Below are 18,501 nucleotides of genomic sequence, written 5' to 3' on the forward strand. Positions count from 1 at the left end.
TAGATGTTCATAATATGTTTTCCCATATTATTGGTCAGACCTCTTGACTTTAGTCTGGAAGGAGAGAATAGTTCTTTTGCTTGCAGGGGCGAAGCTCCCCATAGGAAGATGCCCTACCTTAATTTTTGGTGAATACATTTAGATGTTTTTTTTTTTGAAAAATTGGAGTGGTCATACATTGAAAATGGATTCCGTATGAGAAAATTATGCTTGTTTAGTGAACACTACGCAAAAATGACTTCGAACCAAAAATAAAGACTACATACCAAAAACAAGACTCATTTTCTAGGATCAATGTAAATAAGATTAATTTTCTTCCAGAGATTTATCATATCTCGCACTATATAAAAGATAACCTTGAGCTATTCATTATTCATACACGAATAATTGGAGACCTGAGAGATTGATTTTTGAAAGCCACATTATTTTCTCCAACAACATTATCACCTCATTGAGTTGGCATTGCTTTAACAGTGTAGAAGACAAAAACTAAGAGCGATTTTTAGGCAACAAATATCATCAAGACCGAGTTGCGAACTGGCCGAGAGATATTCAAAAGTCTTGATCCATAAAATTACAAAAGATCGTTTTAGAAAGGTAAAGCTTTGCTCAATCAATGGACTATAAAAATCTTTGTCTCCTGCTCTTGAAAAAAAACCACTTTGTCTCCATTGCTTAAATGTGTAGAAATTGCTAAGCCTAGAGTATAATTAGTTCAGCAAATCAGATCATTTGGCAGGTCTATTCTTGAATCCATACGCTACACACAAACAATAAATTAAACCAACGCCATTGCTGAGTTGCAGTGGTGGTAGCCACCATGATCTCGCCATGGCAGGCCATATAGCACAGACCACCAGGGTCTCCGCATCATTCCCACACACATGAAATACATCGGAATCAAACAGCCAGTACATTTGCACTACTCACCAGTCCCATGCCAACACTGTTCATCACAATGTTCAAGTCGCGGAGGAAGCTTGGTAGCAAAGCTAGGAGGTCTCAGCAACACATCTGTGAGTGCCAAGCCAAAGTTCACCATGGCATCACCAAGACACAAGCACCTACAAGTAGTCTAGTTGCTAGAGGTAGCGATAAGTTACATAACATGCCTAGAGTGGTTCCGAAAATGACGAGCAGTACATTCCTAACAGTAGAATCCCTGGGTCTTGTAGTCTAGTTGCTAGAAGTAGCGATAAGTTACATAACATGCCGAGAGTGGTTCAGAAAATGATGAGCAGTAGTAGAATCCCTGGGTCTTGTTGTACTTGTAAACTCCATAGCACCTTTCCAAAACCGTTTGCATCGCAGTCACTGAAACGGTCAAACAAAAACACAAGGTCAGTGGTTATTTTCCAGGAGGAATGGGCCATCTATTAACTGTATATAACATGTTTGAGAGTAAGGTAGCACACGGCACACACAGTTTTGCTATATGAAAAGAAACTAGTCAAATTGCTTGTGTGGCTGAGATACTGTACATGTGCTTGTATTTGAAGATATAAAACTCAAACTTTATATATTATATATTTATGTTTGCTATCTCTGCATTGCTGTAGTTTTAACTCACAATTTTTACCAATAGCAGAAAATCAGAATATAAATATTTGGAAAGCTATGAATGGTCAGAAATACTACTTCCATACCAAAATATAAGACGTTTTAGTAGGCTATTTTAGCTTACCAAAACATCTTGTATTATGTAACAGAGGAAATATTTAATGATATATACAAGAAAAGAACCAGGCACCTAAGAAGTGTTAGAATCATTTAATTATATATTTGCTTGTTTGTCTGAGTAAGTAGTGAGCATTCATAATTTTGATCTGTATCATCCACTTCAGATCACTATGCATATGTGGAATCTCATGATAATGAACTTGTGATATGTTACACCAGTAAACCAAATGTGCTCATCACTATAGGAGAAAGACAGCTTTCGATCCTCTAAAATACCACGAGTATTAGGGATATCCAACATAACTATGTGGTGGAGCTTATCAACCAGACAACCTTCTATGAACCAGGATCACTACTGTATCCATGCAACTGATCACGCTAAAAGAAATTATTTGGAGCCTAACACGTGATGGAGAAATGTTACATCGGCAATTCACCATATAGAGCACAATTCTTCTTGCTATGTACATATGATAAAATGTAACAGCAAAAACTGGGAAGCTTGGGTGCCTCAGAGGTGCAAAACTGTAAATTCAATGTAGGTGGTAGCTAGTTTAAAATACTCTGGGCTGCAGAGAAGAACAACCAATGAGAAGGGACTTATGGACAGAAGCATGGCAGTCCACAGGGCACAGAATTATGGTACAAACAGCTATCACAGCATTTTCAATGGAATATAAGAGAACTACGTCTGTCAGTATGCAATTGTTCCAAGTATTATGTAAAAACTCTTTCCTATTTACAGTTTGTACCAAAATTGCAAAGATCGCCAGCAACAGTATTTTTCAACTTTTTCACACGAAGCACCAGTATCATAAGTAGTTCATAATCATATGAAACTATGGTACTGATTTCTTAAAAGTGGAAATTAAAAGCAAGCTATTTTACGTAAATAAAAGGGCACCGAGAACTTCTGAAAGAGAAGAATATCTCCCTACAACTTCAACATGTGGTCTTGAAGATATTTTTGCAAAGTCCACAATGCAGCGGAAGAACAGCACATGCAAGTAGATAACTAACTGAGGATTAAAGGCATGATTAGTTTTATATAGTAAACCATAATTTACATAAGTTAATTTCGTTTTTCTTTCCTGTCTTTCCTGTTTTCTCCAATTTTAATAAACAGAACATTGCTATACAGACAGATACATAACAAGACAATATACAGTTAAGTAGAAGATATTCCACATCACAGTACTTCGAAGACTTGAGCGCCTATGGTGGCCTTCGATGGATACATTTTCTAGGACCACGGAGTTTTGATTACAATTTACAAGTGTCTACAAAGAGTTTCTGACCAGTCACATACGTTTGCACTGATGATCTCTCTTTGCTAATTAGCGGCTCGTTCAAAAACGATCGGTACTAGATGCAAATATTCTTAAGAACACTAATATAGTACCAGCTACAAAAAAAGAAGCAAAATCGCTTGCAAGTGTAACTAGGATGTAGGACAGAATGGATTAGTGTCGTATATCATAACAAATAGGTGATACACAATTTCATTTAAGAAAAAGAATCCAGCAAAGATGCAATTGTTTACACATCACCAGAGGCTTAAGTATGTGAAAACATGCCCATAAATATAAACACAATGTGGCACATAAAAACTGTAGATTTGGAGCAGATGACAAGCAATACCTGAACAGCACAACAGTACTGCCACCTCAATACTTCATCCTCCATATCCTCAGAATTGTAATGGGTAAGATGACGAAACAATGTATCGCGTTGGCGCCCAGTATCCCCACATCCACCAATATAGAACCGATCATCTCCCTCCGAGATTCTTTCACAGGCGACTCACCCGTCACCAGAGCACCAGCACACATGAGCAGCAGGAAGGGGAACGTAGCAAGGGCTCCAACCATAACAGCATCCTGGAGCATGTCTCGAATAACCTTTCGAAGAATCTGACGAAGGCCTTTCACGGCAGGTTCTTTGGTACGCTGCATAAGAATTCACACACAGTACAGAAAAAAAAGACAATTTCAGAAGGATGACATTTATTACATTCTGTGAGGATAGAATAGATGGATGCAGATGCACTTATACGGTTATACCACAGATACCTAACAGAAAAAAGAAACGGAACTCACTTCTTAATTGGGAAACTGGCAACTGAATTTAAAGGATGCACGAGTAAAATCATACTCCCCGTACCATAAATCGCTCGGATCGAAATGTTCGAAGAGCTAGCAGAGAAAAGTACCTCCTTGGAGTGGGTGTTGTTGGAGACGGAGGCCATGGAGCGGAGGGCGACGAGCATGAGCGAGAAGGGTAAGAGAATTCCACAGCCGCGCAACGCGTAGAGGGCGACCGTCTTCGCCGCCGAGAGCACAGGGGAACCCTCGCCCAAGGTGCGGCGCCCGACGACCGTGAAGACGCCGTACGCAGAGCCGAGCCACAGCATCGCGTACCCCGCGTAGATGACCGTGTTAGCCGCCGCGACGGCCGCGAACCTGCGCGCCGACGCCGGAACCGCGACCTTGGCGACGGACATGGGGCCGGAACCCTAGGCGCGGAAGGTGGGCGTGCGTGGTTGGGGTTGGTGGACTCTGGTCTCGTCTGTGGAGTTGGATTGCACGAGAAGAGGGGGATGGGTTTGGGTTTAGAACTATGTGAAACGGTCGGGTCCAAAACAAATGCGTGCCCGTAGCCCTGATCAGTTGAGGCTGTGTTAATATGCTATATGAACCCCATGGAAGGTTTTTCATTGTTATAGTATGTGGTGTGGAAATATAAGTTTTTTTCATTCTTATTTATGGTATGAAAGTAAAATTGTTATGTGAATTACACTTCCATGGGGTTTGCGGAGAAATGTTAGGATTGCGGAGTTTGGATTCCTTAGATCATGTACTATGTGTGTTCGGTTCAAAGGAAAACATGGCAGGGTTTGGAATCAGCTTTGATTCGCTGCTATGTGTGAATCACTTTGCTCTGACATACATGCATGCCAATTGATGAATCTTCCTTTTTCTTTTTAGTCTATGCCATGTGGGCCCATTCTCCTATCTCATGCATGCATGCATGGTTTACAAGCAAAGAAGCGAACCAACAATAGGAGCCGCTTTTTTGTGTCAGACCAATGATTCGGTTCCTTGTTATGTATAGAATCGATTCAATAGGAGGAGAGAGAGTGTTAGAACCGCTTTTTTCACACATAGTACATGGTCTTAGATCGATCTCTGGGCGGCTATTGCGGAGCTAGAGAACTGAATACCAGAGTTGCACGGTGACACCACAACAGCCAAAAAACAATTTTTAGAGGTGGTACAAATGGTACAAATTGGCTATTTTACAAAGGAAACAAAAAAAAAATCTGTGTCTCGGCCAACCCGCTGGTTGCACATGGATCCGCCACGTCCTATTGGATAACCGTTGTCGGTTGAAATGGCAATCAAGAGTTTTGTGCTGCCATTTTGAAAGTCAATTGATTGAAGGCGACACTTGCTATTCTAACCATGGATTGTTTTCTAATGTGCTTGTGTTCAATATGAGTATTTTGGGGAGAAATTATGTACAACTCATAAGGTTTGATTAATTCCCAACTTTTTATAACCACGTGTGGGTTGCACGCCGTCAATCCCATAGAGTTATTCTTGGCATGTGCAACATATATGGTAGAGATTTTGTGTATTTTATCAAATGAAGGCATGGATTTTAAAATTAGTTGCCGCTGCACCACAACATGGAGAAAGAAGATTTATATATCTCAATTTTTAAATTTATCTCAGCTTTGGCAAGCTCTATTATTGCCACAACTAAAGAGAAGCGTTACTGGACGCACAAACTGTCTTATACTACAAGGTTAGACAACATATGGTATCTTTCTAGAGGCCGGGGCTTTCCCTTTTTGCATATTTTGTTTTCTTCCCTCGAGTCCATGGGTGTTGCAGTGTTGCATGTGGATGAGACGTTCCTTATTCCTAGCGTCTAGCGATCGTCGTCCTCAGTTTTGGTGTCGCTGACAAGTTTTAGATTAAATAAATGTTAAGAATCCATAAAAGATATGTTGAGCAAAAAAAAAACACAACGATATGAATTGTGTAGGGATGGGTGGTGGGTGCTATAGGCTGCAACTCCACAAGGTCTCAGGTTCAGGTAGTATTACTCTCACATCTCCCTTTCAAAAAAATGTATTAATTCTTTAGACTTTGTTTGTCCTATTTTATTTTTTTGGATTTTCTTGATCTAGTTTTCTTTTTTCCATTTGCTATTTTACTTGTTTTATGTTTTCTTATATAGGAGTACTTTTCTTATTTGTTCATCCTTTACAAATTTTACATTGTTATCATTTTGCAAATCTTGAAGTTCGCATAAGGTGATATGTTCAGCGGTGAAATTAGAAATATGTAATTTGTGATTATTGCCTTTATCTTTTATACCTTGATTTACAAATAATGGGTGAATCGAAAAGATCAGCTCATATCTGCTACATCAAAGTCATGCTCTGAGCAAGTGCAATCGAGTATGATCCGTTCAGCAAATTCAGAATTGATAGATCAGACATAAGGTACACAGGGCCGGTCCTGAGGTTTGAGGGGCCCGGGGCAGAACTTAAATCTCGGGCCCTATAGGCATAAAAATAATGATTTATATATGTAATTATATGAAGTCCTACCAATAAGCTTCAAAAATGCATGTAAAAAATACTCATAAAGTTCCAAAAAATAGTAATATCAATATCAAAATATATATACATGTTGCTCTAAAAATTTATGCATTACTAGACGTGAAGTCAGTGATCATGGTATATCATAATGGAGGAGTGGATGCAGTGAAGCCTCTTCTCGGCGATTGGGCTTCTTGCTTATCGATGTGGCTGCGTGACGGTGGACAATCGGTAGTTGAATTATGTGTAGGAATGGTTGAAATGGTGCAGTGTACGACGCTCATGGAGAAATATTTATGTGGGTATGTCAACGATAGAAAAGCAAAATGAGTCAAAAATAAAAGTGAAAGAAAAAAGGAGTCAATTTTTTAGAATTGTGCGATGCATTCTTTTTATTAAAACAAGAGTGCTGATCAGTCTTGTTGTCTAGTTTAGACCACAGGCCTAGTCAACCGGGCCCTGTTTAGTCGCTTCATATAGTAATTTTTTTTTTGGATAGTCGCTTCGTACAGCTAAAAAGAATTTCAAAAAAGAAAATGGCCGAAGCTAGCCCGTGGAAGAAAGGGCCCAAGTCCAACATAACGCTTTGTCTTGGTCGCTGAATCTGACTAGAGAACTGTCGTCCAGCTCTAATGGCGGCGCCAAACTATCTCTTCCCTGCTGCCAAAAAAATACTACGAGTATCTCTTCCTCTGCTGCATGCATGCCTTAACTAGATGCAGGGCCAGCCCTAGGGGAGGGCGGGAGGGGCGGCCGCCCTGGGCCCGAGAAAACTAGGGGCCCCAAATCCCATCTAGTTAAGGCATGCATGCAGCAGAGGAAGAGATACTCGTAGTATTTTTTTGGCAGCAGGGAAGAGATAGTTTGGCGCCGCCATTAGAGCTGGACGACAGTTCTCTAGTCAGATTCAGCGACCAAGACAAAGCGTTATGTTGGACTTGGGCCCTTTCTTCCACGGGCTAGCTTCGGCCATTTTCTTTTTTGAGATTCTTTTTAGCTGTACGAAGCGACTATCCAAAAAAAAAATTACTATATGAAGCGACTAAACAGGGCCCGGTTGACTAGGCCTGTGGTCTAAACTAGACAACAAGACTGATCAGCACTCTTGTTTTAATAAAAAGAATGCATCGCACAATTCTAAAAAATTGACTCCTTTTTTCTTTCACTTTTATTTTTGACTCATTTTGCTTTTCTATCGTTGACATACCCACATAAATATTTCTCCATGAGCGCCGTACACTGCACCATTTCAACCGTTCCTACACATAATTCAACTACCGATTGTCCACCGTCACGCAGCCACATCGATAAGCAAGAAGCCCAATCGCCGAGAAGAGGCTTCACTGCATCCACTCCTCCATTATGATATACCATGATCACTGACTTCACGTCTAGTAATGCATAAATTTTTAGAGCAACATGTATATATATTTTGATATTGACATTACTATTTTTTGGAACTTTATGAGTATTTTTTACATGCATTTTTGAAGCTTATTGGTAGGACTTCATATAATTACATATATAAATCATTATTTTTATGCCTATAGGGCCCGAGATTTAAGTTCTGCCCCGGGCCGCTCAAACCTCAGGACCGGCCCTGACTAGATGGGATTTGGGGCCCCTAGTTTTCTCGGGCCCAGGGCGGCCGCCCCTCCCGCCCTCCCCTAGGGCCGGCCCTGAAGGTACAACGGTGTATTCAAGGAGCTGAGGACGTTTAGCAGCAAATTAGGAGACAATGGCAGCACATTTATCTATCGCCAAGACAAGTTTACCATGCCATCACGAAGACAGAAGCTACAAGTATTCTATCAGCTGGAAGAAGCGGTCACATTTAATTGACGCTGAGGTTAGTTGATTTGCATACAATTTTGTACTGTGGTGGCGTCAATTAATTCAGACCAGAGGTAGTAGTAATTAAGTTACGAGTACCATAACATGCCAGAGTGGTTCAGAAATGATGTGGGGTACATTTCTAATATTAGCATCCCTGGGTCTTGTTAGTTGTTACTCAGTAAACGGAAGTAGCACCTTTCCAAAACCGCTTTGCATCACAAACATTGAAATGGCCAAAGAAAGCATTTCTATTGTGAGTGAGCCATCCATTAGCCGCAGATGACATACCAGTTATCAGGGAGTGGCATGTTGCTTGTGCAGCTAGATAATGCAACACATACATTTTCTATTGAAACATAACTACATTTATTACTGAACTCTAATTCATGATAGCTAATATCTATAAGCTTTAATTAACGAAGTTTGGTACAAACTTTCGAGCTGACAAACTAGAGGCCAGGGGTGATAAAACCATTCCATTTTCTATAAGAAAATCTAAAGATATCTAAGTTTGATATCATTGCATTGTCTTGAAATTTTGAATATTTTAGTCAGTCATAGGGTTCACTATTTTATTTTCTATAAATTAACAGGGCTATTCCTAATCTTCCAAACTGAAACTGGGGTATATTTTTAAGTTCTGGTGCCTGATTATCCAAGATGTACTGTGGGAGCCATTAATCAAGAGAAATAATGCAAATTGTTCTTTTGTTGGGTTGCTGGCCAGAATGTAGTTCGTATGTACATTGAGGCTATGGCTTAAATCTGCCAACGTCGGGGGTATGGTTTGTTCACGAAATGAAGATCAATTGACAGATCTTATGCTGAGAGCTGTGCGCTACACCCACTATCAACTCCAGGGCGCGACATATAGTACTGAGTCTCCACAACCTTTCCACACGCATGGAACACACCCGAACCATACAGCCCAAAAATCTGCAGTACCCATCAGTCAAAGCACAATAGGGAACTACCAAATCATGTCTTCATCCCAACATTTATCCTCACAATGTTCAAGTTGCGGAGGAAGCTTAGCAGCAAAATCTGGAGGTATTTCTGCAACACAATGTTCACCGTGGCATCACCAGGACAAAAGCTACAAGTATTCCAGCAGCTAGAGGTAGCTAGTTACATAACAAGCCAAGAGTGGTTCAGAAAGTGACTGAGCGGTACATTGCAAACAGCTAGAGAATCCCTGGATCTTGTTACTCGGTAAAACTTCAGTACCATCTTTCGAAAATCTTCATGCATCACAGATACTGAAACGGATAAAGAAAATTGTAAGGTCAGCGATTATTATCCATGAGAAATGGGCCATCCAGATAGAGAGGTACCACAGTGCACACATCAGTACTATCTGAAAACAGTGAAATATGGTAATTTTCTGAAAGTAGCCAAATTGCTTTTTTGGCTAGATACAGTTTACTATAAAACTCTGATGCACAGACTAGAAAAACAGCTATGTATCTATGTTTGATATCTCTGCATTGATGTAATTTTGACTCAATATATAGTTGTGATATACATACACCATTTTGCTTTTTCTGTCTATGTAAACAATTCTACCGTGAAGTGGTAGAACTTTAACATAGTTATATTGTTTAGCATGGGACTTTCTCTATTTAAAAGGTGAATGGATATTTTTCCCTTACGTGTAACTCACATTTTTTACCATGGGCGAAAAATCAGAATACCTCAAATGAATGTTTGGAAAGCAGCAAATGGTGAGAAATTAAACTAAAAGAATATTACACATAACAAGAAAAATATCCAGCACCTGAGAAGTATGAATCATTTAACTATAGAATTGTTTGTTTGCGTGCATGAGTAGTTCTTGATGAGCTTTCATAACTTTGATCTCTATCGTCCACTTTAGATGACGTGGAATCTCACGATCATAAATTCAGAATTGCTATTGAAGTAAACAATATTTGGTCATAACTAGGACCCTCTGCCACCGCAACCAGATAACCTTAGGGAAGGAAGCCAGCTTTCGATCCTCTAAAATATTACAAGGGTATTATGGATATCCAGCATAACTTTGTGCTGCAGCCTATCACCAAAACATCCTTCTATGGACCAGGGTCGCTACTGTGTCACTACCAACTGAACCCACAAGAAGAAATTAGGTGGAACCTAACACCTGGTGGAGAATACTACATCTGCTGCTCTGCAGACTGCAACTCAGCATATAGGGAGCAACTCTTCTTACTACTAGATTTAGATGTGCGCCTTGGCGCACGATCCCGTGGAGCTCGTGCCAATATTCAATTCATATAATAGTTATAAAAGTATCAGCCAATATGATAATACTTTTCTTAGATTTTAAGCATGCCTTGGCGCACGGTTCCCTGATTTTCGTATTGAAATTCCAAATAAGTCAAACTGATTAGATTCCAGGCGTAATATTATGATTATTAGATCGCGTAATAATATGATGCAATGGTGTAATGAGGAAACGGTCGATACAAAGGACTACGAACACTACAGAATCCGACATCAATTTATACATATCCCTCGACACATTTCAAAATGATAAACACCTTTCAATTGGTATCGCCTTGGCGGACAATCCCGTGAAATTCACACAGATTTACACTTTGTATAACGTAGAAAAAAAGGTGTTGACATGATTCTTAGGTTCTACAAAATGAAGTCGATATGATAAAATTAGAATAAAGCATGCAAAATAACGAATCTTTTGCAACACTCGATGGTTCTATCAAGAGCAACATCAGTGCGAAAGAAACAACAAAAGCAACTCTACATAAGCTGCCTATGGGACAATATTAAGCATAGGCCAAACCATGTCACTTCAATAGTTTCTTCGGATTTCAGAGTCTAAAACTCTTTATGTTCACCTGTGTGATGCAAACATGGCTACAGATCTATAAATCGCCAATTGGGCTACAACTTGAATGGTGTGCTGCTTGGGCAGCCTTTCGTCAGTTCATGAAGCAGAGAATAGGGACACAACCTGAATCCTTTCATCCTTTCAAAGGGTTACAACTTGAATCAGCTCTTTCGTTAGTCCACCAATATATGCCTCTAATTAAACATTTGATTAGATCCTATTCATTGATTTGCGGAAGTACGGATACCCGACCATAAAAGAATAGAGATGAGGTGCACATTGACAATTTCAAGCGAACCTTAATTCGGGATATCAGCTAAACTGTTTGCAATATTGCTGACAACATTGCCCATACACACATGAAGAACTATCAATCTGGAATAAACCAATGAGTGAGAAAACTTTCATGGATATTACAGACTCATGAATGGAGTCAAGAGTTTATCCAGGTTTGTACCGCCTTGGGATCAGCAACAGCTCCCAGGACATAAACATCACCGTCCACCTTGGGCATAGGTAGGAATGGGATGGCAAATGACACTATGAAGCAGCCAACCGCAACAAATGAATACAGGAAGAGTAGACATATAATACCATGTGGTATGGCAGGAATAAAATGAAAACAACCAAACCAACACAACATGAAAAATACCCACAGGGCACACCCTTATTAGAAACAGAACATGCAAACATCTAGGTTAACAAAAAGAACAGGGTGGGGGAAAGGCAAACACCTGACTTGAGTGGCAACTCCATCTGGAACACACAAAGGCGGAGCTGAATTTCTAACGCAAATGTACACAAGGGCATGGCGAAAAAATTACTGCTTAGGAGAAGAGAGCATATGCAAACGATGTGAAATAAAAATTATTTCGAGTTATAAAGAAAAGGCTCAAGTCTAACAGTTGTAGTAATAGCCATGATTAAACAGTCTTCCACACTTTAAGAGGTTGGCATCAACTATTCAAAAGCAAGTGAAAACCTATCATAAGCAAAAACAGGTGCATCATGTGCATATCTGTCAAAAAGATAGAACTCATTGATTAAAAGACATTTGTAGACTAAACAGTACTTGCTCTCTACGGTAGATTTAGTTCTTACCAGCTACTGCTATAGATACTAACTGTGCCCAATTGATAATGCTACATTGATTTTAGTGCTTTATCTGCAACAATATTCAAAAGCAAGCCAGTACCTATAAACAGATGCATCATATTTATATAGGTTAGTAATTAATATTTACTATAAAACACACCAAAAAAACTCACATGGTTAATTTTCTTGCTGCTTGATCTAGAAAAAGCTCATCTGTGTCATACATAATTTCATCGTCGAGCACTCTTTCACTGATATTAAGGTTCAGACCGATAATAAGCGGGGAAACGATCATCTTCACTAAGTCAGATTTTGACCTGCAAATAAACCACCATATGGAAAATGATTGCAAATTGATGCATTTACTGATATGCAAGATAAGAGAAAAAAATTCCTTAAATATATGGTGTATCAAAGTGTTTAAATATGCAGCAATTTGAACTTTATCAAGTTGCTACTATCAAATCTACAGTTTCATATCAAGAAATTATGTTTGCATGATTCTTCAAAGGTAATAACATGTTTCTTATGGACATGATCCGACAATGTATCATGGAGTGATATTATCAAGCATAAGATAGAATATTCATTAGTATGATACTCTGGTAGTCTCATTATTATGATAAATTTAAATTTCCCTCGTCACCGCATCTAAAAAGATATCTAAAAAAATATAAACTCTTGTCCGAGCCCATGGCAATGAACGACAAATGAGGTAGCATTTCAAATCGGAGCACTGTAACAGCATTTGTAGAAGTACGTGATAGCAAGCATTACCTCTGGAATGACAACATGAAAGGAGGCCAGAGGAAGAATGGAGAGCTGAGATAGATGTTCCCCACCGATCATAAACCTCTATAAAATGTGCCTAGAAGAAGCCTGAATGATTACTGATGATAGACCCCACAGGAAATATTCGCAAAGAGATTTCTCATAAAATCAATCAGTAGCAAAGCTTACTTTACAGTATTTACACACCATGGTCTAGAAATAACTATTTAAATACCATTTTCGTCTCTTAGATTTTGTTTTGAACAATTAAAAGTGGGTAGTAAAATTAGTAGGACAGCTGAGTCATTTAAGAACATTCATGGCGTGTATCTCGGAACCTACCTAGAAATCCAACATATATTGGAAACAGTGACCACAAACTTTTTACATAAACTACCTTAAGCTCTGATCCATTGTTCTTTCACCCGCAACATAAATCCAATGACGTCCGGAACTAAGAATGTAAATACATGCTGCAGAGAACTATTTAAGGATTTATACATTGTATATGAAAGGAATATACTAAACATGCAGATGGTAAAAAATGGGACCATAATGTTGTGTTCTAAGAAAAATACTATTTACGGTGTGGAAATAATAAGTATTAATTAAAAGGGGTAACGTGTACTTCTGTTTATGTGAAAGAAATCAAACAATATTAGAAGCAACTGAAAATTATTGCAGAAACCAAAATGTATGATTACTGTACTATATTTCATAAAAGGAGAAACGCCTCAAGTGTGATATACCTAAATTATGTTTACCTTGTATTGTATAGATCAGACCTTTAATATACCCCTCTTTCCTCTCTGCCATGAATCGCCAAGTTCCCCTCCCCCCAATTCAAGAATTTTTGATACTGAAACTAAATGACTTCAACCCCAGAAATTAAAGGACACATGATGTTCCTGGCCAAGGTAGCCCATTTCAGTCATGAGCTAACCAGCTAATGACATGTATTGATCATCTTGCATTGTTCAAGATGGAAATAACAAACAACCAGATTATCTATACAAATAACACATTGGTATGGATGTGCCTAAACTGGAAAACCACCAAAACAGAGGTGAAGAACTGCAGCGAAACGGGATTTCATAAGGCTATGCCTAAACGAAAACATCACCTAATACTGCACTGATATTGACAAAGGCAAAAATAAAAGGCCTGAATATATATAGGAATTGGTAAAAAAAATAACAATTCAGTTGCAGTGTAAATCCATATGTAAGACCACATTTTATCATCTTCTTACTCTTTTACCCTAAACCCTTCCGTGATGAACAAATCAGCAGACAAACATGCAACTGAACCTGCAGAGTGGAAAATAAAGGAAAGAGATGAGAGAAAATGGATGCAGCCGATAATGTTTCCCTTCTACAATACCTGCAGAAGTCGAGGTACTTAAACATAGAGTTTCTTCTGGCAGTACCACAACAGTCAAGTAGTTGGGTTTTGCATCTATGGGCAGTATCCTCATAATTGATTATTCTCTCCCAGAATTACAATTCGATATTCATATCTCAGTTACATCAGTGTCTTCCCATTTAAAGGTTTCATGTTATCTGACCATATAAGTGGTGAAATACGCAACTTCATACAGACATTTGAGTTAAGGGCTTTTTCATTATACTTGCAAGAAATTCATGTGAGCTAATCAGACTGAAGAATCACTAACAGATCGAACAAGCTGACATAACAGGGCGTTCTAAAAGGAAAGTAGATGACCAGATTCTCCTGCAATCGCCTAGTGTCTATGACATGACACAAAAGCCTTGTTAGATTAACTACAACAGACAAAATAGAGTAATTTTTGACAGATCAAACAAGCAGAGTAAAAAGTTAACTCTCACTTCTCTTATCACTTAGCGTCTCAATTCTCAAGAACTGTGACCTATTATACACTTGGATCACAAACACAAAGTAAGGCCAGATGACCGCATTAACACCCAGTGTTAACTATAGTACCAACATTTACTGTTTCAAGAATCAAGAAACGGATGAATACCTGGATCTTCAAAAGTCGACCGATCTACAGTTTTGGATCCTGCAAAGGAAATCAATTCTCTCTGTTCCTAACAAAAAAAAAACTCTCACCATTATACAATTGAAGCCCTAACCAGACAATTTACAGCACCGCAATCAGATCCTAGTGTCGTGGCTCACCAGCGCAAACAGGGAGAGGATTAACTCGAATCGAGGACTGAGGGGAGACGGGAGAGGGCCTTACGGGCAGTATGACTTGGAGAAGATCACGACGTCGCGTGCTTTGACGGTGGATTTGACGAAGGAGGCCGGCCTGGACGCCGACGCCGATGCGAAGGCCGCGAAGGCGATGAACGCGGCGGCCGCCGCTGCCATCCCGAACCTCCGGACCGTCGACATCGTGTTCCGCCGCCATCCCGAACCTCCGGACCGTCGACATCGTGTTCCGCCGCCACACACAAGTTCCTGCCCAGCCGAGCCGCTCCTCCCATAGCGCGGCGGCGTGCTGCGACGGGGACGAGGGCGGGCGAGGAGACCGACGGCGGGGAGCGGGAGCGACGGGCGGGGAGCGGGAGCCACGGCTGCGGAAGCGGGAGCGACGGGCGGGGAGCGGGAGAGGCGGCGGCTGCTGGATTGGAGAGGATTGGGATAGGGCACGACGCGCCAACGCCGGGCCGGATGGGCTTCATCGACCCGTGGATAAAAAACGGGTAGCGCGAGGGCCTCGCGTCCTTGACTACTCCACCAGTGAAAAATGGACGGACAAGATTGCCAGACGGGAAGATCCAACGGCTACGAGCAGCTAATCTCTGTGAGGCCCCCTATGGGGGGCATCATATACAACGTTAGATGTACATGTGACATGTAACAGCCAAAACAGGGAAGCTTGGGTGCCTCAAAGGTGCGAATTCAATGTACATGGTAGCCAGTTCAAATACCGTGGGCTGCAGAAGAACCAATGATAAGGGACTGGTTGACAGCAAGCATGACAGTCCACAGGGTAAAAAAAACATGTTATAAATGGCAAATCAGAGCATTTTCAATGGAATAAAAAACATATAACTGTCGTTGTGCGATTGTTTTAGAAATTATGTAAAAATATGTTTCATAGTACAATCCACAAGTAGCTTTTCTGACTGTTAGTTTCAAAATTGCGAAGATCACCAACAGCAGTATTCTTCAATTGTTTACACAAGATGCACCAGTATCATAAATATATCATAATCATATGAAACCATGATACTGATTTCTTATAAATGGCCATTAAAACTAAGCTATTTTAGGTAAATAAAAGTTCAGCAAGAACTTGTGGAAGGGAAGAATATCTCACTACAACTTCAACATGTGTTTTTGAAGATACTTCTGCAAAACACAATGCAGTGGATGAACATCACACGCAAGTAGATAACTAACTGGGGATTAAAGGCATGCTTCGTTTTATATACTACAATCATAATTTACATAAGTAAGCTAATTCGTTTTCTTTCCGGTCTTGCCAAATTTCTCCAATTTTAATATGCTTGTAGTACGTAACGAACAGAACATGGCACTACAGACAGATAAATAAGAAGACAATGCAGTTAAGTAGAAGATACCCCGCAGCACAGTACTTTGAAGACTTCAGCGCTTACGGATACACTCTCAATAACGGAATGACCAGAGTTTTGATTAAAAAGTGTCTATAGAGAGTTTCTGACCAGTCTCATAGGTTTGCACTGATGATCTCTCTTTACCAATTAGCGACTCGTTCAAAATCAAACGGTGCTAGATGCAAATATTCTTAAGATCACTAATATAGCAGCCACAAAAGCAAAATCACTTGCAGGTGTAACTGGGATGCAAGACAGAATGGTTTAGTATCGTATAGCATAAGAAAAAAGATCGAACAAAGATGCAATTGTTTACACATCACCAGAGGCTAAACCGCTAAAGTATGTGAAAACATGCTCATAAATATAAATACAATGTGGCACCTAAAAACTGTAGATTTGGGGCATAGGACAGGTAATACCTGAACAAGACAACAGCGTCACCTCAATACTTCATCCTCCATATCCTCAGTATTGTAATGGGTAAGATGAGGAAACAATGTATCGCGTTGGCGCCCAGTAACCCCACATCCACCAATATAGAACCGATCATCTCCCTCCGAGATTCTTTCACAGCCGACGTAGCCATCACCAGAGAACCAGCACCCACGAGCAGCATGAAGGGGAACGTAGCAAGGAGTCCAACCATAACAGCATCCTGGAGCATGTCTCGAACAACCTTTCGAAGAATCTGACGAGTGCCTTTCACGGCAGGCTCTTTGGTGCGCTGTATAAGAATTCACACACAGTTCAGAACAAACAACTTCACAAGGATGACATTTTATTACATTCTGTGAGGACAGAATAGAAGGATGCAGATGCGCACTTACACTACTGAGTACAGATACAGTACCTAACAAAACCTCTATCTTTTTTTTAGGGACAACCGAACCTCTTATTAGTTACGGAACTCGCTTCTTAATTGGGAAACTGGCAACTTGATTTAATGGACGCACTTCCCAGACTGTAAATCGCCCGGACCAAAATACAGTATTTAAGAGCTGAGAAAAGTACCTCCTTGGCGCTGGTGTTGTTGGAGACGGAGGCCATGGAGCGGAAGGGTCAGAGAAATCCAGAGCCGACTATGGCGTAGAGGGCGACCGTGGTCGCCGCCGCGAGCACAGGGGAATCCTCACCCAAGGCGCGGCGCCCGACGACCGTGAAGCCGCCGAACGCAGAGCCGAGCCACAGCATCGCGAACGACGCGTAGATGAGCGTGCTAGCCGCGAACCTGCGCGCCCATGCCGGAATCGCGACCTTGGCGACGGACATGGCGCCGGAACCCTAGGCGTGGAAGGTGGGCGTGGTTGGGGTTTGTGGACTCTGGTCTCGTCTGTGGAGTGTAGGAGAACAACGGGAATGGGTTGGGGTTTGGTAAGTAGAAGCAGTCGGGTAATCGGGTTGCAAAAAGGCACACCCGGATCAGTTTAGGGCGTCTTAATCTGCTACACTCACCCGATTAAAGGTTAATATTTTTCACTATTATTTACATGGTATAAAATGCACTTTGTTATGTGCACTACATTTAGTTACCAATTCAATTAGCGACTTGGCGATTGACACCGCATAGCTTCCAAGAAATGTTCGGAGTGACGGAGTTCGGATTTCTTGGATCGATCCCTTGGTAATCCTACTCGAGAATTGCTGCCCGCTGAAATGATAATCGAGAGTTGTGCTGCCATTTTGGAAGCCAATTTACTCGGACGACATTTTGTAATTCAATATGGATTTTGTATTTCAATATGTGCTATGTCTAATATGGATCATTTTGAAAAATGCGTTTGGTCTAGTACAACCCCCTCCCTCAAACTCATTCGATACCCCTTCATAACTAAGGGCTTGATGGGTATTTTTAGAAAACTAAATAGGTATATGTAGCCCTGTGCGAAATCTGTATGGCCTAACTTATTTGTATGAATATGTAGCGTACATGTAGGAGTAGTACATATGTACGCCATTGTCGGCTCATCGGCGGCAACTTTGTCGGACGGTGGAGATCATGGTCGATGGGTGGGAGGCATGACAAGACGGTGCTTGCCGACCACAAGGCAGTGTGAGGCGGTAAAGGCCGACATGAG

At 40.6% G+C, this 18,501-nt stretch overlaps 2 protein-coding genes and 1 long non-coding RNA gene across 3 annotated transcripts; all 3 read right to left on the minus strand.

Moving 5' to 3' along the window:
* Positions 1-1,029: 1,029 nt before the first annotated feature.
* LOC127318729 (uncharacterized) lies at positions 1,030-4,247 on the minus strand. Its single transcript, XM_051349211.2, has 3 exons — positions 3,893-4,247; positions 3,322-3,629; positions 1,030-1,314 (listed from the first exon to the last, which is right to left on the minus strand). Exons 1-2 carry the CDS (start codon positions 4,181-4,183, stop codon positions 3,348-3,350), a joined length of 573 nt encoding a protein of 190 aa, XP_051205171.1. The 5' UTR covers positions 4,184-4,247; the 3' UTR covers positions 1,030-1,314; positions 3,322-3,347.
* Positions 4,248-11,830: 7,583 nt separating this feature from the next.
* LOC127318730 (uncharacterized) lies at positions 11,831-14,992 on the minus strand. Its single transcript, XR_007862095.2, has 2 exons — positions 12,858-14,992; positions 11,831-12,397 (listed from the first exon to the last, which is right to left on the minus strand). It is a non-coding gene; the product is annotated as an uncharacterized lncRNA (long non-coding RNA).
* A 1,833-nt stretch (positions 14,993-16,825) lies between these two features.
* Positions 16,826-17,755, minus strand: LOC139833420 (uncharacterized). The gene is made up of 2 exons (XM_071823712.1): positions 17,438-17,755; positions 16,826-17,150 (listed from the first exon to the last, which is right to left on the minus strand). The coding sequence occupies exons 1-2, from the start codon at positions 17,471-17,473 to the stop codon at positions 16,869-16,871; spliced, it is 318 nt and encodes a 105-aa protein (XP_071679813.1). The 5' UTR covers positions 17,474-17,755; the 3' UTR covers positions 16,826-16,868.
* Between the last annotated feature and the right edge of the window lie 746 nt (positions 17,756-18,501).

Source organism: Lolium perenne, chromosome 7 (assembly GCF_019359855.2).
Source record: "Lolium perenne isolate Kyuss_39 chromosome 7, Kyuss_2.0, whole genome shotgun sequence".
NCBI classification, from domain to species: Eukaryota; Viridiplantae; Streptophyta; class Magnoliopsida; order Poales; family Poaceae; genus Lolium; species Lolium perenne.